At 36.4% G+C, this 27381-nt stretch overlaps 2 protein-coding genes across 2 annotated transcripts in view; both read left to right on the top strand.

The window, feature by feature from the left end:
- The first annotated feature begins 7646 nt into the window (after positions 1-7646).
- Positions 7647-27381, top strand: part of LOC145279913 (protein phosphatase 1 regulatory subunit 42-like) — a 50649-nt gene continuing 30914 nt past the window's right edge. Inside the window, exons 1-2 of the mRNA XM_080131470.1 lie at positions 7647-7803; positions 23987-24182. Of these exons, the coding sequence (XP_079987596.1) occupies positions 24048-24182 (135 nt within the window). The 5' untranslated portion in view covers positions 7647-7803; positions 23987-24047. The remainder of the gene's footprint in view (positions 7804-23986; positions 24183-27381) is intronic.
- On the top strand, positions 12561-13367 carry LOC145280337 (uncharacterized). The gene has a single exon (XM_080132107.1). It carries the CDS (start codon positions 12561-12563, stop codon positions 13365-13367), a length of 807 nt encoding a protein of 268 aa, XP_079988233.1.

Below are 27381 nucleotides of genomic sequence, written 5' to 3'. Positions count from 1 at the left end.
CCACCGGTTCATACATCATAAATCAAATACAAATAGGCAAAAATTTATATAATAGATGCTAGAAATCATTGCAAGCGAGAAATAGAGATAGCCAAAAGAAAGAAGGGAACACATAAAATCGCAAAAGATAGGAACTCGTGATTTTTGGAAAATCTATAATAGTGTAGTGAATGAAGGGCAATCGGTAATTCCCCTACTATGCCACAACCAGAAAATCGCATATACAGCAACCGAGAAGGTGGAACAGCTTGCCCAGCGTTTCGCCTCCAACTCCACCTTAGAGCCAACAAACAACTCTCTCCCAAATTTCTCTATGCAATCTGAAACCACACTAGATGATGTGAAAATCACACCTTCTCATGTCTGCGATATCCTAAAAAAAAACTTAAATACTGCCAAAGCATGTGGGCCTGATCTCATCCCTGCTCAGCTGAACTAGCCCTCATACTTTTCAAGCTTTACAATAAATGCTTGGCTGAATCTTGCTTCTCTAATAGCTGGAAGATGGTCTATGTGGTACCAGTGTACAAGAATTCTGTTGAAAAGACTGACCGTCTCAATTATCATCCTATCAGTCTCCTCCTCCTCTTCAATAAAATCTTTGAGACCTTTATTAATTAAGCACTACTTCACCACCTCACAAAAGCAAATCTTCTCTCTGAAAAACAGTATGGATTTAGGCAATTTCGTTCTACTGCAGTCATCTCTGAACACATATACCATCCACTGGATAAGGCAGGTGAAGTCAGGGCTGTAGCTCTTGATATAACAAAGGCCTTTGACAAAGTCTGACACAAAGGGCTGCTAATGAAAATTAAATTGTATGATATAACTGGACGTATACTAAATATAATTAGATCCTTCTTAGACAATAGAACCATCCAGGTTGTCACTGATGGACGTACATCCAAGCAGCATAATATTAATGCAAGAGTGCTTCTGCTTCAGGGGTCGATCTTGGCTCATTATTATTCCTTATATTCATAAACGATCTCCATGATAATATTGTGTCCGAGATGGGTATATTTGCTGATGATACAATGCTCTATAAAATGCACAAGTGAAGAATGGATGTACATAAATCTAAAACAATAGCAGAATCATTATAAAATTACTTCCAGACCGTAGTGGAATTGGGCCACAAATGGATGGTAACATTTAATGCTATTAAGACTAAGCTGCTCTCCTTTAACAATTACAAGACGCCTCTTCAACCAATGATATCCATGACATATAACACCCTACCTGAGAATTCTTCCTTCAAACTCCTCGGCCTAACATTCACGGGCGATATGAACTGGAACAAATATATTGAGGACATTGCAAAGGCTGCTGCAAAGAAGGTGAGTTCCCTCTATCAGGCTACTACTCACACGTGATAGTATCCTGTACCTCTACAAGGATATCATTCACACATGCATGGAGTATTGTGGCCACATCTGGGCTGGTGCATCTACTACTAGTCTCTCTCTCTCTCTCTCTCTCTCTCTCTCTCTCTCTCTCTTGGATAGGGTCAAGAAATAGTTTTCGATCTAATAGGTCCCACTTTGTCAACTAAGCTCCAACCCCTGTCCCATCACTGCAATGTTGCATCTCTGTGCTTGTTTTACAAATATTTTACTGGAATGTGCTCTGATGAGCTTGTTGCACTTGTGCCCCCTCGGCGTATATATCCTTAACAATCCTGCTTAGCAACAAAATCTTACTCCTTCACTGTTGAGGTCCCTAAATGCCAGAAAGCTTTCTTCTCTAATAGTTTCTTCCCTCGAACAGCTAGACTTTGGAAATCCCTTCTTGCAACCTGCTTCCCTGACTGTACTGATATGCAGAAGTTTAAATGTAATGTAAACCAACATCTTGTTAATCTTTCCTAGGCATAGTTCTAAATAGTAGCCGTTTACGTCTAAGTGGAGATATGCCTTGTTAGGGGTGAATATGAGTAAAAAAATAAATAAATAAAGATAGTTCTAAGTTTTCAGTGATCATCAAGTGTTTACAATGAAACACCACCAGGGAGATATATATATATATAATAAAATTAAGCTGAAAAATAAATTTTCAATGATAAGGCATGTGAGAAATTCTATTTACAGCCGCCATGTTTCTTGTTTAAGCCGCCTACACAGTTCTAGTAGACGGCCTGTGATTGGTTAGTTTGAATGAGTCAAGTGAATTGCTTGGTGCCCTTTCTTTGTATTATGCTTTTATTTTTTAGTCCACGCGAATCTCTCGGCAGGGAAAGGACTCACAAGAGCGGCTCTTAAGAAAATCCTTACCAGGAATGGAGCCGCCACAATTTCTTCATGTTATTTCACCAAAGTGTTGGTGAAGAAAGGACTTACATCTCTACAAGCAGAGACACCTTTATATTGCCGAAGATATCCTAAGTACAGGATGGCATCCTTTGAAGATTTATTCATGTTTATATCTACTAAATATTGGAACTTATCTCAATTCAATTAGAGTCCCAAGCGACTCACTTTCTGCCTAATTATAGGCGCCAACATTCTTGCCAAGAACACCACGAATTATCCATGGATCCTTTCGAGGAAAATTTGAACTACCACTCCACCAAAAGGAGTCTAACTAATGGCTCCCTGTTTAGGGAGACAAAAAACTTCCCCACCGTTTTGCAATGTACCGTACCAGAACCAATGACTTTTCTTTGCTGTTGTTATTGAATAAATTTTGAGTTTGAAGGTATGGCTTTTGTAATTTGTGGATTTATTTTGCCTCTGCCAGGGAGTATTAGAATTTAAATTTCTTACAGGCAATATAGATGTATAGCTTTATAAATTACTAGACCACCCGTGATACATTGAATTTATTAATTTCTCTATGCATGGATGAAGTAAATTTATGATGTCTTCAACTTATTAATGTTATTAACTTTGTTACATTAAAAAAAATCGTCGCAGCTTTCTTTTTTTTATGTTTTGATTTTAAAAAAATATCGCGTCCTAAATTATGGGATGAAAAAAAATGAACGAATCTCAGTAAACGAGAGTTGCCTCCCTCTGCATGGTGACAAATTGTAAAACCGCGCCAACAAAATTGTGCTTATGTGTGTTGTAAAAAGTATGTAAAAAATAACAAATGTTTCCCAAGACGACTGAAAAACATAACCCTGAAACGTTTCACTACTAATAAGAAAATTAAACGTTAAGTCAAGATTGTGCTGTTTGATCCAAATAAACGCATGTATTCAAATCTTCAGCTTTTTCTTATCAAATCGATGACGTCACAAAATGGTGCCGCTTGGTGGTGGTGGCCGTTATCGATAACTTGGAATAATCTCTTACTCTATTCATTTTAGCCATCTTTTATTTTACGATGGATTTGGTTTCCATGTGTGTATGATTTAACTTCCTATAACTGTTTTAAATGTTGAATATCTTTTTTTATGTACTAAAATATTTATTCAAGTAAAAAAAACTTCTTTGTCGAAATCAATTTACCAAATTTTCATTACTAATGATTACTATATTGTCCAATGTCTACTGTACACTCTTTAACCCTTATCCTTGAGTGGCCTCTTGGCCTTGATAAGTGGTGATGCCTATGTAAAAAAAAAAATCAATTTCACAGTAAATAATAATCAAAGGCTGTAAATGACGAAGTTCTCTCGGATTCTCTCTCCTCTGATCTCGAGCGCGTGGTTCAGTGGGGGAAGATGTGGCTAGTTACCTTTAATGCATCTAAAACCAAACTCCTATCCTTACATCATCAACGCTCTGATCCCCAGCTGGCATCAATTGTGATGAATGGCTCTCGTCTGGGTGAGGCCCCGTGTTTTGACAAGCTTCTGGGTTTGACCTTTACTCCTGATCTGAAATGGAACACGTACATCAAGTCTGTTGCCAAGGTCGCAGGAAAGATGGTGGGATCCTTCTACCGCTCCAGAAGATATCTCACTACTGATGCAATTCTCTATCTATATAAAAGCCAAGTACGGCCAAGGATGGAATACTGTTGCCATATCTGGGCAGGAGCTGCCAAAAACAGCCTATCATGCCTTGACAGAGTACAAAATAGACTTTGTGGTTTAGTGGGGGATGCCCTTTTCTCTACCCTGCAACCCCTCTCCCACAGAAGAGACGTTACGAGCCTATCCTTGTTTTATCGTTATTTTCATTATTTTCATGGCAGGTGCTCGTCTGAACTCCAATCCCTGGTCCCCCCTCGCCAATCTTTCACGAAAAACACCCGTCTAGCTGAATCCACTGTGAAAAATTTCCCCCACTCTATATCTGTGCCTAAATCAAAACGCGGATTTCATGAGCAAAGCTTCTTTCTTAGAACTGCACGCCTGTGGAACTCTGTTCCGTCTGCCTGCTTCCCTACGGACTACAACTTGGATGTCTTCAAGTCCAATGTTAACAAATTCCTAATGAACCGCCCCCCCCCCCTAATTAAACACTTCATAAAATCTCCTCACTAACGTGATGTACTTGCAATAACCCTTATTCCTGAGTGGCTTCCGGGCCTTGATAAGTGGTGATCACTGTGTAAAAAAAAAAAAAAAAAAAGTAATCGTACAACAGGTCACATATATTTGTTAGGTTGGGAGGATTATATAATTGTGAAGGAATTGCATACAATATGTAGTTACAGCAAAATAAATTGTTCGGTATTATTAAAATAATTTCCAATACTAATAATAATGTTTACCCATTCATGTATTTATATTTTCATGACACTCATGTTTGAATTCATGTTTTGAAACATGACGCAAATCATAAATCTATGACATTACACCAAAACTATATTTTGTTAACATAATGTTTTAAACTTTAATAATAAGAAAGTCCACATATGGAAGTTGGTAAAACGTCAGACTGAAAATCTCGAGGTTTCTGCTTCGATTTCTGGTTATTTGTCATGGTACATACTTTATTTGTTGGGAATTTATTCTTTATTTATTTATTTGGTAATTATTTAGTTTGGCACTTATGGTGAGAAACAAAAATGAAGAAAAACTTTTGTCGTGTGCCTACTTGCCACGGATGGTATGTTCCAAAAGTCGGTCAATGTGCGCTGGTTGTCCAACTGAAGATCTACCTTTAGAATATTTACTTTTAACGATATATAAGGGTAATCCGACCCGCTACGAACGAATATCTCTTTTAAATTTATCATGGACAAGTATTTTTTTTTATATAGTAATAACGCATTCAGTTTGCAATGTCATTTTCTAGTATTTTGATTTGTTCGCCATATTCGTTAATGAAGCAATACACCATGTTCGTTAATGAAGCAATACACCATGTTCGTTAATGAAGCAATACACCATGTTCGTTCATGGAGCATGCGCAAATACTATTCGCGTTTTGCAGCAGACAACAAGTGCATTACTTTTACTGAAGAAAGTCTTCCTTAAAAAAAAAAAAAAATTCAACAGCTTGCTCTTAAATATTTTTTTATTTTTAAATAAAGAAGACTTACCTGCAAAGAGTTGCGTTTTAGAGGTATTATCTCAACTTCCCCATATTAAGAACGGTTTTCAGAATAGAAACCTCCAACCGCCCCATGTTAAGAACGGCTTTTGGAATAAACACCTCCAACCTCCCCATGGTAAGAACGGTTGTTGGAATAAACACCTCCAACCTCCCATGTTAAGAACGGCTTTTGGAATAAACACCTTCAACCTCCCCATGGTAAGAACGGTTTTTGGAATAAACACCCCAAACCTCCCATCCCCATTTTTTTCTTCTTTCCATATTCGAAAAGTTTTCATTTGTTTTTCTTTCCGTTTGCACATGCGCACAACCTGCAGTTTCTCTTAGCTGCTAAAGCTAAAACAATATGGCTGCCCGGCAAAACTACTACAGGAAAACATGAAATATTGAATTATTGTTGTATCTTTTGTGATATTCATCAAAGAAGAAGCGGCCATGCATTTGTGCCTTGTGTGGCAGTACAAACGATAAATAAATAATCAACACTCACCTCAGAAACGTCTTTATGTCTGTCTGTCTGTCCTGCGGGCTGAGAAGAAAGAAAAGTTAAAAAGATCCAAGATAGCGTCCGTGATCTTTTAGAGCTCTCGATCTCGCACAGTCCTCGCATGGTCACATGACACACCTGCTAATGAGGTATGCCCAGACACGTTAAAAGCAAGTCGCTGCGAGAAGTTAGGGGAAGCATTCAGACCTGTGTACAGTGAACAGTGCTCTACATCTCGTCAGACTTTTTGATACAACCCATGCAATGAAATTTGCTTTGCATCTCGTTAGATCTTTTCATTTTGTTTTCTACATCTTTTGACCTACTTGTCAGCGATAAATTTAAAGGCGATATTCGTTTGTAGCCGGCTAGATTACCCATATATATCCTTAAAAGATCACCCCTATATATTGTTAAAAGATCACCCCCATATATCCTTAAAAGATTACCCCTATATATTGTTAAAATATTCCCCTTATATATCCTTAAAATATTACGCCTATATATCGTTAAACGATTACCCCTATATATTGTTTAACGATTACCCCTATATATCCCTAACAGATTACCCCTATATATTGTTTAAAGATTACCCCTATATATTGTTTAAAAATTACCCTTGGCCTTATATATTGTTTAAAGATTACCCCTATATGTTGTTAAAACATTACCCCTACATATCGTTAAAAGATTTGTTGCATGTTGCGGTGTGGCAAAATAGGAAAAATGAATTGTTTTGATGAATTGGTGACACCCGAACGTGAAATGAACACGCATTTCCTTCTTCATTTGTCCGCAACAAACCGGCGACCGACCGACGTGAAACGAACACGCATGGTGACTCTACCTTTTTTAAATTAATTGTTTTGAGCGAGACGCGCGTTTTATTTGGAAAAAAAAAAAAAAAAAAAAAAAAAAAAAAAAACGAACATTTCAACAAAGAAAAACAAGTGAACTACAATGACGAACCCCCTCGTCAAACTCGGCAGAAAAATAAACACGTGTCGACTTCATACCGAATATAAAGAAAAATTCGAACTCGACAAACATTTTTCACGATTTCCTGACATTAACCTACAACAAACGCGAGGAGCAAAATCACAGATTACCTCTATATATCGTTAAAACATTACCCCTATATATTGTTAAAACATTACCCCCATATATCGTTCAAACATTACCCCTATATATCGTTAAAAGATTACCCTTATATATCCTTAAAAGTCAACATTCTTGACACAGAGTAAAATTTGATGTATTTGAATTAAAAAATAAAAACTACTCCATCAAATTACGTGATTTTGGGAATATTTCATCTTTGTTCAGTAACTGGTATGTATATCATACGGACTTTTCTGTATTTTCTTCACTTTTAATTGCTGCCATAAGTGCCAGTCTGAATAAGCCCCATTTTTTTTTTTTTTTTTTTTTTTTTTTACTATTTAATGCAATAATCCCAATTTCTAAAAGTTGTTAAGATCGAAGATAGTTCGAAGTGAGACAAATTAGGCAATTTATTTACCAAGATGAAAACAATTGTGACGGACAGACATACAGACAGAATTTTTATATAAAAAATCCGGTTCGACCGCATTGAACGTGTCATCTTTCAATGTTTACCGCATGCTACGTAGATTTCAATGCGCATGTGCAAAAGCGGCCAGTTGTTGGTATCCTAGCAACGACTGAAGCTACATGATAAAAAAAAAAACATTTCGTTGAAACAATATCAAAATCAAGCAAAGTCTGTTTAAAATGTTTTTTATTTTTTTTTAATTACCAGAAATAATAGTCGCTTAGCTTTTCGGACATTTCTAACATTGGAGAATAAAAACAGATCACTAGCATATCCTATTGGTAAGTTTATTTTAATAGTTGCGATTTGCATTAAGTTCACTTATTTTATTGGTCCTGATGGTTTGTGGGTTCATGTTGATTATATGGATGGACATTATTTCTAATTAAAACATGTGATTTAATTTTATGCTAATTTTTGAAAAATAATATTAAAAGAATAAAGATATTAATAGTAAACAACAACAAAAAAAAAAGTCTGGGTACTCCATGCACTTACTGATCCGTGCTGAAATAATGTTATTTAAAAAGCCATTCTTAACATGGGGAGGGGGAGAGTGTTTTATACCTAATCTGTAACCTTACAATTGAATAAAAAAAACATAAAACTTTAATTAAACTTGGAAATACGATTTAATTTCAGTAAGTGCATTAGCACCAAAGTCTGTACTCATCATGCACTTATGTTACCGTGCTGAAATAATAACGTTATTATTTAGAAAGCCATTTTAAAAAATATTGTAAAACTTAAATACTATTTTTTAAAAATAGCACGGTAACACAAATGCATAAGCACCAAAAAAAAAGTCCAATAATCTAGCTGCGATTCCATTAAAAACAAATTGTTTTGGGAGGGGGGTATTTGTTTTGTTGCACGTTTCACTTTTTTCGTTCTGTTGTTTATAGTAATAAATGCTCGAATTTGTTTTTTTGTTTTGCTTCTTTTTTTCTTTATGCGCCAAACCGAAAGTGATAAAAAAAACAACAAATATACAATTAAAAAATATTATCGAAGTCAAGATAAGTTACTCTACTGCCTACCCTTTTTTTTAAGTGTTTATTTAAGTCGAAACTTTGTGTCCCCGAAACTACAGAAGTATTTCAGCCATTTTCAGGTTCTAGGCTAACAACTCGGCACCTGTGTTTCAAGCTTAAAAAACACTATAAAAATAAGTAAAAACATTAAAAACGGCACTTGTGTGCGTCCATGTTACTGCACTGAAATAATAATAACGTTATTATTTAGAAACCCATAGGGGGTGTTTTGTAGTTGTTCTGAACTTTCACCTAACAATTTAATTAGGCACCGCCAAAAATGGCCGAAAAATCAAGTTGTTTTTTAAAACGAAATTACATTTATTAAAATCCATTATTTCTGAGTAACTTTTTTTCCCCCAGAAAGATAAAACCCTGAATTTTATCATATAGAAAACAGAATAATGTAAAACTTTTTCTATTATTTTTAATTAAATTTTAAATGTTAAATTTTCCCAAAAAGTTAACAATTGACATTTTTGTCTCGCACAAAAAACGTACATAAATATTAAAAAAAAAAAAAAAAAAGGTTTTTGAAATAATTTATTTATTGTCTAAGATTTAGGATGATTTTCTATGAGAATATGCAAAAATATTATAATATAAGTACCTGGATTTCAAATAATTCCACTTATTCATATAGGCAACCAGTTACTTCGCGTTGATCTAGAGTCTAGATCGACAATGTTTACGTTTGTATTTGATAAAAAGCAATCTATGGAAGACCAAACAGGCCAAAAAAAACTTATTTTTCAGTAACGAAAATTTCAATGTATTATTAACGCTGAGGTTGGCCAGTACCAGATGGGTGACCATTTGTATGAGTTTGGTTTTTAATATGTATGTGTGTGGGGGCCAGGCTCCCCAAAATGGAGGGGGGGGCAATTTAAAGCAGAATAAAAAAAAAATTATTTCAGCGCGTTTGGTCCACCGTAGTCGAAAGGCGGCTGACGTTTTCAAACGGGATCGAAAAAATGATACTATTTTTAACACAAAGGGCACAATATTTATCGGATTTTTTTTTTTTTTTTGTATCGATTCTTCAAAGCATGCCCTGTTTAATAATGGTCATGCATTTTTCGGCTCGCTGAAAAAAAAATTGTTAATTTATTTATCAAAGATTTTAAAATGGCTTTTTTCGTATAAATATTTTAAAAAATTTTGTTTTGTTTTGCTTAACTTAAATTAATTATTTTACTTAAAATATTCACCGAATTTCACACTTCAAAACTCAAAAGCGGGATGATTAAACACAATCGAAGTTCTGATGTTCAGACGTCAAAATAAGGTATGCAAACAACTTTTTTTTTTTAATCTATAATTCTGTCCCTTACAACAACATTTTGTGTTCAGTTTCAGATGATTATTTTAAGCATATTTGTACCCCCTCAAAACAAGGGGGGGGGTTGTTAGCAAAAAAAAAAATATATATATATATATATATAAATATCGTTTATGAAAAATAAGTACACTGTTATAAAGTTCATTCTTCTCTTAAGAATCGCTGAAAATTTCGTATTGATCGGATAATTACCTGATTTTTGGTAGATTTTTAAAAAGACGGTCCGTCAAAACGTACTATATATATATATATATATATATATATGTTACTGTAGTTACTGAGAAGAAGGTCGCAAAGAAGATTGTATTTTTTTTTTTTTTTTGCAACCTCACTTCAGGTTAGCTACTCTAAGTTATATGATTTTTTTTCAACAATTTGCAAAAAAACTTCAACCAGTTCAACACAATTTCCTAACGGAACCTTGAACGTTATTCGTAACAGCAACTAGTGACAATTCTGGAGATTGTTCAACTACATATTACATATGGAAACCTCTAATACTTCAACTGTGGCAGATTCCAGGGAGCAACACCTTAACTGGATTTCCATTCCGAAGATGAAAATCAAGGGTAGGCTTCGTTTGCCCCGTGGCACAGAGATAACTTCAGTTATATTTTCTGTATTCCACAGTGAAATTTGGAATACATCAACGAAATTTAAATCTCCATCTGCAAGTTGCAACTTTTCTGTGTCTCACAGAAGGAAAGAGGGCTGATGGAGTCTGATTGGCTAAGTTCCCAGCTGAATATATGGAAGGAATTAGAGGATCTTTCTTTCTCCAGTTACATCCTCCAAAGGCTAGTGGTTATTTGGAGCAACCTACCCTTCCGTATTCGCCTGGACCTTCTATGGATAGAGCTCATTCATCGTTTTCTGTTAGACTTCGTCAGGTGCAGATCACTGGACCAGCGTTCAGTGGTTGAAATGGAAAACGATAGAATGAGTTGTTACAATTTTTTGTCAAGATTTGAAAATTGTGCGGCAGGCATGGCCAATGATGCAGAAAAATTGAACTTTTTACAATGTTCTGTGTCAGGGAGACCTCTGCTGCTGATTAATCACTTTTGTGTCAATACAAATTATAAGCAAGCACTTGCAGTATTAAAAAGAGAATATTAATGACATCATTGATAAGATATTCCAAGATATTATCGATTTCTCCCCCAAACGGGATGGTTCTTATGAGGATCTTGGGAGTTTCATCAGCAGAACTGCATCCATCCTGGAAGAATTGGCCAGCTCTCTCGATTGTGATTTCTATGGGGATGGTTCTGCGGGGGCCCGATTAATGGCCAAAATACTTTTTTTGAAATTTCCGAGAGCATTGAAGGGAGAGCTTATTCAATTATGCGGCACTAGAATTCCTTCTTTGTCGGTTTTGTTGTGAGACACCAGTGAGGCAATCAAACGCTTGCTAATTAAAGGTGGCAGGTTGCCTGATTCTTCTGATGTCCATCAAAACAATTCTTAGGTACCGGTTTCAAAATCTAGAGGAGCCACTACAAGCCGAGATGTTTCTTTCCGTATAGATTCAGATTGTCAGCCTCCCTCTGGTTACTCAAGTAAACTACCTCCTCTTATTTGTGTTACATTTGGTCGAGGAGGAAGGACTGTCTCTGTAAATTGCCTATTGGTTACTGGCAGTGGCCAAACATATTTGTCTTGGGTTCCTTGAGTTCTGACAGTTTGGATTGTCATTTGAGACTGACTACTCTTCTTGGAGAATGTGGGCAAATATACAGAGAGGTGGAATTGGACATGGATTTAGGGTCTGGTCATGCGGGGCACTTTCCAGTGCTGGTTGCCAACACATTGGACCTATCTATTTAAAAAATTGGCACTTGCTGTTGGAAGAGTTCAAACAAACTGGATGTTCTCTGGTGGGGCAAGTTAAGTCGGGCACTGATTTGCTGTCTATAAGTGGAATTATGGGTCTGGATCTGGTGCAACATTTGGGTCCCTTACAGTTGGTGCCTTGTTTGCAGGGTCGAGCTTTCTCTGTCCCCGCTGGTTTGATTCCCCTTGATGAGTTAGACTTTTTTTCCCCTACAAATCCTGCCTCTCTTTCAAGAGATTCTACTTTGTTCAGTTCAGTAATGGAGAATACTCCCCAAGTGGAATCGACTCATGTTTGCTTCGTCCTGGAAGCTGATCCTACATATGTAGACCCCCGGGTGAATGTTTTTCCCTTCAGCAATGTCAAAAGAGGATTGGAGAAAATGTTCAGCATTCAGTCGTTGGCCATTCAGGACAGAGAGGAGATTTCAGGATATGATCAGAGTATGATTCAGTGGTTTCAGGAATCTATAACCTTCAGGGATGGGAGATATCACGTGCAGTTATCCTGGTATGCAGATAAACTGGCTCTGGTACCTTCAAGTCATGCAATTGCCTTGCACACTTTGGATTGTGTGGTTAAGAGCCTGGAGAAAAAGGGGTTATACCAAGAGTATGTAAATGTGTCCCTTCAGCAGCAACAGGAGTGCATCATTGAGGAAATAAATGTAAATCCTCGAAATTTTGTGGATTATGCTGGATACTTCATTGACCGATTTTTAAGGCAGATCCAGCAGCTACTACTAAGATCAGGCCAGTATTTAACTGTAGATTGAAGGTCGGAGGCTCTGCTTCTCTTAACGAGGCTGCTTACTCTGGTGTGAATATGACAGGAGATATGTTGGACTTGCTGAAGTCTTTTAGATCAAATAAATTTGTTTTGCTTGTTGACATCAGGAAAGTTTTCTTGATAGTTCGCCTTGCACTAGAGGCAGACAAAAACAGGTTTTGTGTGTTTGTTAAGGATGGTGATCGCCTTCGATGTTTCTGTTATTCCATTCTGATTTTCGGATTTACATCGAGTCCCTTTATATTGGGGAGTATCTTGAAATTTCATGCAGCCCAGTATCCTTTTGATGAATGTCAACTTGTGATGGAGAACCGATTTTATGTTGACAACCTGGTGGTGACTGAGTCTGACCCAGCAAAGGTTAGGAAGCGTTTACAGGAAGGTGGATTTGTGGTGCAGTCATGTAAATCAAACTGCAACAGCTTTAGGAGCGAGACGAGAAAAGATGGTGCATTGAGTGCTCATGAGGTCGGATGGGAGGTGGTACTCGGGTACCGGTACAATCCTATTTCAGAAAAGCTCTGCATTACCCCTGTTAAGTGTGATGCGAGTGCATCTCCTAAGAGGCAAATCCTTTCAGAATCGGCAAGAGTATTTAATCCTTTATCTCTTTACATACCCGTGACTATAAGGAGTAGGATTTTGTTGGGAGAATTGTGGAAGCTAGGTATGAAATGGGATGAGGAAGTCCCTCCAGAGTTTCAGAACCTTGCAGAAGACCTATCAAAATTGAGCAATATGCATTTCTGCAGACATACCCATGACGGGAACCGATCTGAAGAATTGTATCTGTTCTGTGATGCTTCTAAAGAAGCATATGGCTTTGCAGTCTACTATGTTTAGGACAACAATTCTGCATTGATTTTTGCCAAAGCACGAGTTGCTCCAGTGAAGGATAAGACATTACCAACTTTAGAACTGATGGCTGCATTTCTTGCCCTGAAGTGTTTGCCTACTATCTTGGTTGGATGCAAGGGTGTCCACCCTTCTAGGTTGTGTGTGGTAACAGATGCACAAGTAGTACTGTCATGGATTTTGTTAGAAACTATGACAAGCAAAAGTATCTTTGCTAGAAACAGGATGCTTTGCTAATGAGCCTGGATTTGGAAATCAACTACGGCATCAGGCCAACCTTCAGGTATGTTTCTACCACAGAAAACTTGGCTGACTTAATCACTTGTGGATTAATGATAAGGAAGTTCCGGGACAACTTCAACTTTTGGTACCATGGCCCTTCTTGGTTGCATGGTGGAATCTTGACTTGGCCGGAGCAGGAGTTGCCCTGCCTTGATGATAGGCATCAGCAGATTGTTCGTTCATCAACAAATTTTGCTCTGATTATGGATGAAGAGTGTACTTCAGTGATCGCCATGCGGCGGTTCTCAACGTTTACCTATTTGTTGAGGTAACTTCCTCGGACTTCCAATTCATCGGCTTGATGAAGAAAAGGGAAGACAACTACAACAAGAAAGCCGCAATTTACTTAAAAATTTCTCAACAGCAGTAATTTACTGCTGAATTGAATTACGTGCAGAATCCTATGGTAAAGCCTGCACCTAATCGGGTTCAGGCACTTGATCTTTTTCTGGATGAGGAAGGGTTGATCCGCTCGTGTGGATGGCTGGACAGGTCTTCTCAGTTTTCTTATGAAGTTAAGAATCCCTTGTTGCTGGGCAAAAACCATCACCTGACCCGACTTGTGATATTAGATTGCCATCTTAATTGTTCCCATCTGGGTATAGGGTCCACCTTAACTGAATTGAGATGTCGTGGCTATTGGGTACCTCAAAAATGCCCTGGATTCCTGCACAAAGTGTAAAAGATACAATTCTAGGCCGGTACCGCCTAGTAACATGGCCAATCTACCAACTTCTCATATTGAATTTGAGGTTCCTAATAGAAACACTGGAGTGGACTTCACAGAACATTTTTGGGTGAAGGAGGGTAACAGTGAGAAAAAATGTATCTGTTGTTGTTCACTTGTTTGAGTGTAAGAGCAGTGCATATAGAGGTGGTGCCAGACATGAGTATATTGTCCTTTTTTTAGGCACTAGTCAGATTTACTAATGCACATAGTGTTCCAGAGTCGATTTTCAGCGACAATGCAAAAACCTTTCTGGGCAGTGGAAACTGTTTAAGCGCCTTTGTCTCCTTCAGGACTACCAAGCCAAGTTTGGGTCAAGTTTGGGAGACAATTCCACTATTTTCCCCTATGGTTGGGAGAGTATGGGAGCGTAGCATCAAGACTTTAAAATCTTGCCTATACAAAGTTATTAGTAGGAGTAAGGTAGATTATTATACCTTCCTAACTATTGTCTCTGATATTCAACGGGCTGTAAACAACAGGCCCCTTACTTATCAAGAGTCCACTGACAGGCAACCAACGATTATCACACCCAATATGTTTATTAGACCCAATAAAATCCTTGGTTTATTATTACTATTGGAAAGAGATGATCTCTCCACCATGGTTCCTCCCAGCCGGAGAAGGTGTTATATTGTAACGCGTCGCTAATTATGCTTATGATGATGAATGTTCTTTTGTTTACATGTTAGTTAGTGTAAGAGTCTTAGGAGGGATGAAGAGAGAGATTGTTCATGTTATAAGATTCTTATATTTTAAATGTTCATTCCTTGTACGTGTAGAAGAAGAAAGAAGTTCTTAGGTTAATAGATGTGTTGCTATGTGAAGCTCTTTGAGTGAGGAGATAGTGTTCACTGTTCAGACATTGTGTAGACATGAGATGTAGATTCACATTGTGGATATGAGATGTGTATGTTAAGACATTTTATAACACAGACATATAATAACAATTCACTTTACCTTTTTGTAAGAATCACAAACACAAGGCGAGCTTTACAAAACACCTGATGGGTTTATTTCTTCACGACCGGCCGTGGTTTTTTCATCAAGAATTCAAAGCTTCACATATTAGTTTCAAAGTGACGTCTCGCTTCCTAGACGTTCGAATTCCCAGACCCTCTCCGAGTTTCTCACTGACTGTCTCTAATTGACCAACTAACTAACTAACTCTCACTTCCTATATTGAGAAATCCATACATGTCCGGCCTCGTGAGCAAAATTCACATGTCACCAACATGCGCGACTTTGCACGTTTCCCGAACATTATGATTTCCCAATAACCTATTTTTTCTTTGATGTTTTTACAAAGGAATTCAACCTACATATCTAATTTATTTAACCCATATTTTATTATCCACATTCTTTCTAACAATTGAATAGTTTATTTATTATTTATTTCATCAGAATTAACAATTTACCGGACATTCCATTTAAACCTATTGTTCTTTAAACCTTATGTCCAGGGTTCGATTTCTGCTTTCTCTCATTTTATTTTCATTTTAACTAATCTCTATATTTTTATACTTATATGAAAAGGGGACAGCCCTTATCATGTAACAAAGGTTGATCAAGACAATTGGATTACGAGATGAATGGTTGTTAAGATTTAGAGAACTGTGGTACAAGGAGTACCTCCTTGATCTTAGAGGAAGGATGTCAGGAAGATCTCAGATACCATTCCAGAATTGCATTAAAAGAAATGATGTAGTCTTGGTCAAGAGCTCTTCAAAACCACAACCTTTCGGATGCTACGTATTATATATGAGGTTCTCCCAGGACAAGATGGAGTGGTGAGGTTGGCTCATGTCAGACAGGGCGATGGTCTGGTGTACGTCCATTCACTAAAGAATTTATATCCGATAGAAATTTAGCAATCTGATGATCTTGATGAAAGTGAACCAAGTCATGCGGGTGCATCCTCGCCTGTTGCTGCAGTTAAAACTAAGAGTACAGCTGCCAGAGGTGAGGATGCTCTTCCAACAGCCAAGAAGAACTTGTGGTTATTTATACTAATAGAGTAAGGTAATTGTTATAAAAACCTTCCTCCTTTGTGAAGAGTAACTTCATTCTTTTTTTTTCTCTTCCTACTTAACGACGTTTTGGTGAAGTATTATTGTTTTATTGTGCTCCTTTATCACGTGTTATTCTTGCCGACATTCTTTTGCTACTACCAGTTTCTTTTGCCGTGTTTTTGACTGTTAATTTTTATCAGTTATTTTTGCTGAACTTTTTTTAACCGTTTTATAACGGTTCGGCTATGGCCGCTTCCACGAGCCAGACGCCTATTGTAATTGACACCATGGAGTCAGAAGATGCTACACTTACCGCGCCATGTAACACCTGGACCAAACCGCCTAAAGTAGATATTAATATAGCTGAGTTCACGGAGAAAGCTAAAAACTATGCTCACCTTGTTACTGAAAAAGGACTCAGTGTAGATCTGCCAAAGCTGCAAGACATACAAAAACGATGCCTAATCATATTTGTGGTTGATAGGAAGACAAAAAAATTGATCAGAACTACAACGGAAATTGTCACCAACCTCTTAGCCACCACTAGAACCAGACCACTTCAACTAATAAAGTGCAAGGGATATAATACATGGAACGCACTTTTTAGTTCACGGAATATATGGGTAAGCGTAGAACATCAGTATCTGAGTTCCACATCCCACACCATATAGATGGGGGACACATTGGAGCGTTCCTTATGAAATTTGGAGAAATGGTATCCGTCCAATCTGATGAGTTCCATGGCATCTGGTCAATCGACCTACTTCTTGACAAGGAAAATTTCAACAACATACCATTCTTCTTGGAAGTAGGGGATAAAAAACTCCCCATCATTGTAGCAAGAAGGAGACCAACTTGCTAGAACTGCAGGAAAATCGGCCACCTTACTTCAGATTGCCCCCAAAAGAAGCCCCCAGTTAATCAAAAGTCAAGAATGGGGTAGCATCTAGGGATCGACCTCTCAATAAAAGATCCCCGCCCTCTTCCAGAAGAAACAACAACCGAAGATCTGAAAAGGAAGCCCTGGCAAATAGTCATAGGGAAAAAGACTCCAGGCTGCCTCTCCTTAGAACAATCAGGCTATGAGGTCGAGACTTTATGTCACACTTTCATTTATTGTCGCATCGTGGTGCCGCTGATTGAGTCTGTTACAGGTCTCATGGTTCGCATACTGAACACATCATCATTAACTTTGGTTCCTATTAATGTCTGTAGCAATGTGGCATCGACAACGGATAGGCTTAGAAGAGAATTGTGTCTGACCTTGCTAGCAGTGATGAGAGGTGTTATTTGGAACACACGAATGAGAGTGGTCTACGGATCTGAGGACTTCAGCCTTATACGAATCTTCCGTTATAATTTGAAGGCTCGTATCAAGGCTGAGAGAGTTAGACTCTCTTCGTCAGACTTTGTTGAAAGGTGGGTGTCAGTTGCGCGTGTGTGTCGGATGAGAGAAGCAAGTCTTGACGGGTTCTTGGATGTGCCTTAGGCAAGAATTTTGGGTAGCAGAAACGAACGGCAGCTCTGACTCGTTTTTAGTCCAGAGTAGGTCACGGTTTAGGCAAGAGTAGGACCATAACCTAGCTAGTGTGTGATAGAGATCATTAGGCCCCGTTTTAAGTTGGTCCCGTTTTTTTTTCTTTTTTTAGCCCCATTCCCCTCCCCAATTAGGTGACAGTTCGCTTGATTCGCCAGAGATGCGCGTTCCCTTATGAAGTTTTCGTAAGAGGTGTGGTCAATAAAGCGTTCAGGCCCGCATCACCCTTTCGACTGGCAAATCGGTGTATCTGCTACAGTTTAACAACGGGGGAGGGGTCTTTTGTTACTAACATTGTAAATATTTCATTTTTATTTTGTATATAAAATCTTTATTTTCCCAAAATCCCCTTTTCTTATGGGTTTTAATTAGTTTACCATGGTATGATGGTCTTATGGTGATTGACGAAGGATGTATACGCTGATGGATGTATAGTATGAATGTGGTATTGTGGTGAAAGTAGAGTGAAAGTAGGAACTAATTAGGTTAGATTAGTTAGCTTTAGACAAAGAAGACCGTCCTTTCCCCTCCCCCATGTTCGGCCTTGTGCCAAATTTTTCTGATTTTTTTAATGTGTAAAATTTTCTGAAAATAAACATTTTCATTCTTATGTTACTGTGGTTACAAGACCTGAGAAGAAGGTCGCGAAGAAGATTGTATTTTTTTTGCAACCTCACTTCAGGTTAGCTACTCTCAGTTATATGATTTTTTTTTCAATAAAATTTAATTTAACTTGAAAATACTATTTAAAACGATACACAAGCATCCTAAAACTTATCTAGTTAGGTAGAAGAGTAACTTACCTTGCCTTTGGTAACGTTTGTTTACTATATATTTGCTTCTTTACCACTTTTTCAGATTGTTGGTTATAATAATAATTGCTCGGAAGTTTAAACGTTTTTTTTTTGTTTTTTGTTTTTTTTTATAGGGGGTAAAAAACCATGATGCTCTCTTCTTTGGAATCCTGAGAATCGCTAAAAAAAAAAAGTCATAAATAAATAAAAACTAACGACAGGAAAAAAATTGGGTCCGGTTTTCAACTTTTAATCTTTTAATAAGGAGAGGGATTTGAAAGATCGCACGGATGAAAACAGAAGAGGCCATGTTATTTGTTGTGGTACTGCCGGTTGAGTAACACGTGACCTAACTTTTCCCAAAAGTAAAACTAAGCTCAAATTTTAGACCCCTTTGCCCTATCAGCACTCATATGTTTGTTCAGTTTATTATTGTTTTGACACATTTAAAACGATTTAAAATAGTTTTATTTCAAATCATGCGAAAATGATGAAATGGAGACATAAATACTTGGCAAAAAATATGCATTTCGGTGTATTTCTTTCGATATTATTTTACTTGAAAGCCCATCTCACGTCCGTATATAACAAAATATTTTTTTTGTAGATTTCCGTGTGCTAAAAACGAATCTGCAAACCGTTTCCGTCGCAAAAAATTACTTTTCATGATATGAAGAAATTACTTTGTCGAAAAGTGGGTGATCACTTTTCCATGTAAATTTAACTTAAAATGAGCACCCACTTTCTGGCCACTTGAGAGAAGGGGCATTTTTTGTGTGTTTATTGGCTAGAAAAAATTTTTTTTTTTTTTTGCATAGTATTACCCCTGAACTCTGGGACTCTTTTCCATTTCACAGCATAGCCTTCGTTTACGGTACGCGCAAGCATAAACGAAGGCTGTTAAATGTGCACTCGTGTACCAAACTGCCTTGTCACAGTGTAGTATTATCGAAAAATTAAAATTAGATGAAAAAAATATTAAACTATGTAATTCTATATGTTATCACGAGTGGCCATTGCAAATTCACTCAAAAAAGACAAACGATTTTCTATTGTTTTACTGTTTTACAGATTTGATAAAAATAAGTAAACAAACAAAACATATTCTAGACTTTAAATGGTTTAAGTGGGGTATATTTCAATTATAAATTTAATGTAAAATGATCACTCACTTCTGCAGCAAATATTATTTTAAGACATGTAATTATATTTATTATTGAATGTTAGTCATTTTCTATATTTCTCTTGTAGATAAATTTTGGGTATATGTGTTAGAGGGACGTTTTTTCTGCTGAAAGTATACATTAAAATAAGTTCTCAATAAAATAATTATGTTTGTGTTTTTCTTATGGTTCAATATTATAAATGAATATTAGCCATACTTTTACCCTTGTTACTATGCCAGAATTACTAAACACCTAAACTGAAATCGCATACTTTAACCCATTAAACATCTAGGATAGCTAAATCGACCCCCTATCTTTCTGTGCTACCACTATGGACCATGCCTTTTTGTTGTTGTTTTTGTTTGTCTTTGTTTTTTTTTTTGCTTTTTTGTTTTTTATCAAGTCATTCTTGGACCATCAACAAGTAGCCATGTACCAATTTTCATTCAGCTATTTTAAAATTTATCTCCGTTAAAAAAACATTTGGTTATATTTCTCTTGTTGTGGTTATCATCGTTGTTGTATTAATAAGAATATCAAAATTGGTCTTTGAATGGCTTTATTTTACTGTAAACATTTTGTTTACAAGCAACCTTTAACACAGAGACTTTCTTTTACTGACTACCAGCTAGCCAGTGGTGAAAAGAAAAAGAGAGAGAAAAAGAGAGCTAATGCAAAGCTAATAGTTTTGATTTGAATACGAAAACATCTTTACATATCTTTACATCATAAAGTCGATCCCATATTTAGATTTTTGTAGCTGTTAAGTTGTGTGTCCTCAAAAACGCTATCTGATCTTGGTTATCATGTATCCGTTAACCAGAAGTGTGTGATCATTTTATGTTAAAATTTTTGTGGAAATTATTTACCACTCCAAATTCTGAAATGTTGTGTGTTATTTTTTTTAAATTTTTACTGACAACTTTTCAGACTGTTGACATGTAATCACTAGCGCTGTAACAACAGCATATTATTTTCATTGCTTTGACTCTCGAGTATATATCCGACACAGACACAGTTAATCAACCGAGAACCACATCACTCTATATAAAGGCATATAAGATATCAAGGGATACACACTCGAGAGTCAAAACAATGAAAAGATCATGCTGTTGTCCTAGTCCTAGTAATCACCTAAAAAAATAGAATCTCATTGATTTTTAATTACTCTAGAGTGCAAAGTTCCAGTTTTGTAAAAAAAAATAAATAAATAAATAAATAAAGAAGACTCTACTTGATGTAGAGAGTCAAGGTGTAGAATTTAAACCAAATTCCCATTCTAATATTTTATATTATACCTTATTTGCACATCTTTGTTAAACATTTAATAATAGACAACGTGTTTGTAATTGGTTATTAGAAATCCATACAATACGATACAAAGAAAATAGTTCAGAATCCATAATAGGAGAATATTATTAAAAGGCTGTACATATGTAGATAGGAATAAAAGTTAGTTTGTAAAGCTGGCAGAGTTCATATTGTTATTGCTTGAAAGTCATTTTTTTTGGTACAAAAGGTCACCACTTATCAAGGCCCTGACGCAACTCAAGAATAAGGGTTAATGTGTGTACAGTAATCATTGGAACAATAGCGTAGTAATTGTTAGTAGTGGAAATTCGGTAAATTTGATTATGTAATAGGATGGTTCCACAAGTACTTGTTTATGTTGGACTTGACGACGACAATATTGTAGTCAACTTGAAGGCAAACCAGCATAACAGTTGCACAAGCAGACAGTTCTAAGAAAAAAGTTTTGTTCATGGAATCCATGTTTATTTGTAGTGGTTTTAGCTAGCTGAGTGTTTTTGTGAAAATTTGGCAAGGAGGGACTATATATTGGAGTTCAGACGAGCATTTGCTATGAAAATAATGACAGAGCAGAGACAGGCTTGCAACGTCTCTTCTGTGGGAAAGAAGTTGCAAGGAAGAGAAAAGGGCATTGCCAACTAAATTATGAAGTTGGTTTTGAACTTTGTCAAGGCAGGATAGATCGCCAAGCAGCTCCTCTCCAGATGTGGCAACAGTACACCATCCTAGGACGTACTTGGCTCTTATACAGGTAGAGATTTGCATTGGCAGTGAGATATCTACTGGAGTGGTAGAATGATACAACCATTTTTTTCCTGTGATCTTGGCAACGGATTTGATGTATGTTCCATTTCAGTTCAGGAGTAAAAGTCAGACCAAGAAACTTGTCAAAACATTGAGTATCCCAAAGACGAGAGACATTTATATCAATTGGGGTCAGATGTGGGTCAGAGCGTTGATGATAGAAAAAGAGAAGCTTGGTTTTAGATGCATTAAAATTAATCAGCCACCTTTTTCCCCATTACACCACATGCTCAAGATCAGAGGAGAGAGAATCGGAGAGATCTTGGTCATTTTCAGCCTCTAAAGTGTTGCCATAGATTGTAGTGTCATCTGCATAAATGTCTACAGATGATCTAAGAATGTGATTTGGAGGATCATTGAAGATTAGGAAGAGAGTTAGGCCCACGATGGAACCCTGAGGGATGCTATCATTAATACTGTCAGCTTCTGATTTTTTGTCCATCAACCGCTACTCTTATAAGCCTATCAAAGAGTCCTTCTGCAGAAATCCTATTGTGAATAAGTTCCTGCGCTGAAAAGTCACCATCTTGAATAGTGTAGACTTCAGGTTGCTGCTGATAGTCTGACACTAAAGACGGGCTTAATTTGCACACTAAAAGAAGAGTTTGGTGGTTGAACAGAGCTATATGAGTTGATTACACAGATGGGCCTTCTTGTGGTTTAAGAAAACAAATAGTACTCCATTTAGGAACCAGTAGTGTGTTTGCATAAGAGATTATTTCTGATTAGTTCAATTCCAATCGAAATTAAATATTTGCTCCAATCAATACCAAGCTTAGAGGTCAACCATATATTTCAGAGATCGTTAATGGTGGCTGCTGCCGCTGCTGTTTTGCCATTGTAACAGGGACTGCTACTGCTACAAAGCCTTCTACATAAAATATAGCCAATAATTGTTTATATATCATTACATATAAGCGTGAAAAATATACAAAAGTGAGACATGCCGCTAAAAGCAAAGTTAGAAAAAAAATCAGATAGCCATAATATGTTGGGATATTGAAAAGTCAGGTATAGCTGGTCACAGATGGAAATAAAAAGGAAAAAAATTTACATTTGTGGGGCTAAGTAAGATATCTCGAAGAAGCAACACATATGTTGAGCAACAGTCACCTTCTTAATGAACCTAATTTAGAATTAAATGCAATATGGGAACCAATCATTACAAATAGAAGATTAGAACATTATTAAACAAAACATAGTAATTAGTAGGGCTAGGACAACAGCATATTCTTTCCATTGTTTTGACCCATGAGTGTGTATCTGTTGATATCTTATATGCTTTTATATAGAGTGATCTGGTTCTTGGTTGATTAGCTGTGTCTAACTGTGTTGGGTATATACTCAAGAGTCAAAACAATGAAAAGAATATGCTGTTGTCATAGCTATAGTAATTAGTAATGTGACTCATCAAAAACAAGATTAGGTTAAAGGCTCATAAAATTCATACTAAAATTATCCGCAAAGATACATGACAGTTTTCTGGAGATTGAAGGTTCAATCCACACTACAGGCGATAATACGATAATAATTAACACTACTACCTGATCATGGCTGACAAAATGAGAACAATCCGTCTTGTAGATTAAGAGAAAGGCTTCATTCCAAATTTTGGCATAAAGATTCCCGAGTATAAATAGATGTGTAATATTACTAAATTCCTGAGATCAACAAAAAGATGTCCAACTTCTAAAAGATGCACCTGAAGAAAATCAAAGTTTACATTTGTTTAAACGTCATGAACAATCAAGATGAGAATCATAGTCCAAATAATCCAAATTATTTTAACTGTGGAATTTCCACAGTTCTTGTACATAATTATAATTTAAAGAATTTGCGGAGTTGTACAATCCATTTAACCTGAACTGCTTAATCATTCTTAAATGTTTGACAAAATTACAAGAATTTGCACATCTTTTTTTTGTTAATATTTTGCTTTTCTTGTTTTTTTTTTGTTTTTTTTTTTGTTTACAGAGTGCTGATTTCTTCACTAAGGTAACAATAGACTCCTTCTCCTTCCTCCCCTCCTTCCAGAATGGTCAAGTTAAATATTAATCTCATCCTTAGTGGCGTCAGTGGAAATACCAAGAAGATGCGAGATGAAAGCATCAGCCATTTCTTAAGTCGTTTGACGCACCTTCATCTTCAAGAACGACAGTTGGATGAGATTGTAAGTTTTGAATTTTATTAACTTTATAAGAATTATAGTGTTATTAACTCAGCTATATATATTAACTTGATTGCTATTGATTTCACATTTTACTTGTTGCCTCTGATTTCAAGTTATATATATTAGCGAGATTTAAGTTGTATTGATTGCTTTTGGTTTTCGATGATACTGCTTGAGTTCGTTTAATAAATAATACTGTAGAAAAACATGGTTGCAGCTTTACAATTTTTGTTTAACTTTTTCTGAAAACAAAACAGTAAATGAGTAAACACACACACACGCACGCACACACACACACATACACACACTATTGAAGGAGAATGTGGCAACTCTAGTTGAAGTAAGCGTCCCTAATGATGCTGGCCTTAACAGAGCAAAGAGGGAGAAAATAACAAAATACGAAAGACTTATGTACGACATAAAAAAGAAACTGGAATTTTAAGAAGGTATCAATCAAACAAGTCATTATAGGAACAACAGGGCTAATGAAAAAGAATTTCAAAAACTATAGGGCGAATATACCCGGTGAAGCAAGGGCAAAAGAAATACAATAGCACTTAAAGAAACGGTTAGAATCTTAAAAAGATCTCTCGGTTGGAGTAACTAAACTAATGGGAGAATGTTTGGCATCCGGTAGAATGCCCCATCCTCAGGAAAAACAAAGTGATAAAAAAATTCAAACAAAAAAGAGAGAACTTGAATGCCTACTAGACACTATCCGAAAGTGTCTAAGGCCTCCTTATATTTGAGTTTGTCAGGGCAACCTGGCATGAGTCTTACCCTAATTATAATAATCAAAATAACATAGTATTCGAAGCCCAAATAAGATACCCTTGATATAGCTATTCCATACAAAATTTGCTGATAAATCAACAATAGAAAACCTATTAATCGGTCGATTAATCAGTAATCAGCTGCTTATCAAAGGCTGATTAATCGGTAACTATTCCTGTGGCCTTCATCAGGTGGTAACTGCAATGGGATAGGAACTCTGCATCTCCTAACTGCATCCTCAGCAATTACTGCCTTCCATAGTTGTTGTCGTCTCACCACGTTTTTGGCCAAGTAACCTTCTGGCCGGCTTTGGGTAGGATTGAAACTGTTATCTTCAGACAATGCTCACTTGGAACCGTAGAGATTCGACGTCTCTATCCACTGCGCCACTATGGAAGGCAGTAATTGCTGAGGATGCAGTTTAGGAGTTCCTATCTCATCGTGGTTACCACCTGACGAAGGCCACAGGAATAGTTGGCCGAAACGTTGTAAAACAACAACTAAAAAAAAAAGGCCTTCCTTTTAGTTGACATTCAAAATCTATTGACTCTTATCTTCTGAATTGTTTCTTTTTAGAAAAAAAAACATTTTCTTTATCCGTTTTTTGACAATTATTTCTTTTTATGTTTTATGGTGTCACAATTTTTCTCCGCTCCAAATTAATTTGCTATTTAGAAAAACTTTGTTTTTATCATCGACTTCTATTACCTGTATATTGGAGGAAGGGCGTTATATTTTAAATCTTCAGAATTGGGATTCTCCTATATGTTCATTTCAGGTTGGAAGTGTTTTGCTTTCTGTGAGGGAGAACTAATCATTTTGAGCCCCTCTTTAGCTTGAAAATTCCATGGAAAGCAATTAGTGTTTTCACGGGTTTATGTGATGTATGTGGGTGGGGAGATACCTTAATTGCCACTCTTATAGATATCGGAGTTCAATACTGATAGGGTAGATACCTTTTGCGTTTGTTAGGAACCGATTTAATAGTATAGGATTTGGCAGTGCATGCAGGCAACTCCATTTTTCTTAATGAAGAACTTCCAAATCTTCCACTGGTATTGCTACCAAGTGGGATGATCACACCTCCAGCCTTTAGTTGGTTAGTGTGAAAGGTTATTTGAGATCAGTTCCTTTACACCCAATCTACCCCCAATATCAACTTCCGATCTAATTCTGGGGTCATATAAAACCATGACAAACTTTTCGCCTTCCTCATTTTCATTTTAAAAAATGAATAAATGGACTTGTTAGTGCTATCCTTTGCCCATTTGTAAGGGTTAATTGCTAGATTGGAATCTCTCAGTTCCCATTTATGTGTTTAACTCCTCAAAAACTGATGGCTTGAGGAGCAGGTTTGAGTAGCAAGACTTCCAATTCAGTATTGATCAGTACCTCTATTGGTTTAGCCATGATTTTAACTATACAGTTTATTCCAGAGCCCTGCATGGGGGGTTTGTTTCCCCTGGGTCTTTCTATTTTTCCGTATTTTATTAACTGATTTATTTCTTTACTGGGCCAGTTTAGGATTGCTTCCACCACCTGGACAGTGATATCTTCTGGGATTCATCTTCCTCATTATTACTCCTTTCTTTGAGGATATGACATCGTTGCATGTCCGTGTATATATCTATATTAAGTAGATACTTAGTATTTATAGTTTATATATAAATATATATATATATATATATATATATATATATATATATATATATTTATTTATTTATTTATTTAAAATTATATATATATTTTAAATTAAATCCTCAAAGCTAAGTGGTTATTCCTTTTTTACTTTCTTTACTTAGCAAATATTTGTTTAATTTCCACTATATTTTATTGAAATTCTGTTGAAAACTAATTTGTTTCTTTCCCCCATGTGAGCTAAAGTTATGCAGTTGTGTTGTCTGTTCTTGCATGAAAACTAAAATTTAACATTCTAATATCATTTTGAATCATATTTTAACTCTTTACTGTCTAATTCTTATTTTACTAATGTATTTATCAACAACATTTTAACAGTATTTTATTTGTCCTTTAAATTAATTGTAATGTTTTATATGCACGCCCTCTTTTTCACTTTTAATGAGAAGGAAACTTATCTTCAATCTTATTTTAATATTTTATAGTGGAGTGTAACGACCAGGCTTTCGACTAAATCACGACATAACATTAATTACATTTTCTCTACCATTTTCCCTCGATCCAGGAGTGTACCCTAATAAACTATGTCTCTGACAGCATATATGTAGCACCCTCCCTAAATACTAGCGCCTAGATACTGTTCATATATTTGGTGACTTTAATGTCCACCATAGTAATTGCCTTGGTTTTTCTAGTTACACAGACCCAACTGGTAGCATCACACATAGTTTTCTGCATCCCATTCCCTGACACAGACTGTCACGTTTCCAACTTGTCTCCCAGATCG

The sequence above is a fragment of the Euprymna scolopes genome, chromosome 7, assembly GCF_053919585.1.
Source record: "Euprymna scolopes isolate OS-2025 chromosome 7, ASM5391958v1, whole genome shotgun sequence".
NCBI classification, from domain to species: domain Eukaryota; kingdom Metazoa; phylum Mollusca; class Cephalopoda; order Sepiida; family Sepiolidae; genus Euprymna; species Euprymna scolopes.
The sequence above is the reverse complement of the archived record's forward strand: the minus strand, read 5'-3'. Positions and strand labels throughout refer to the sequence as shown.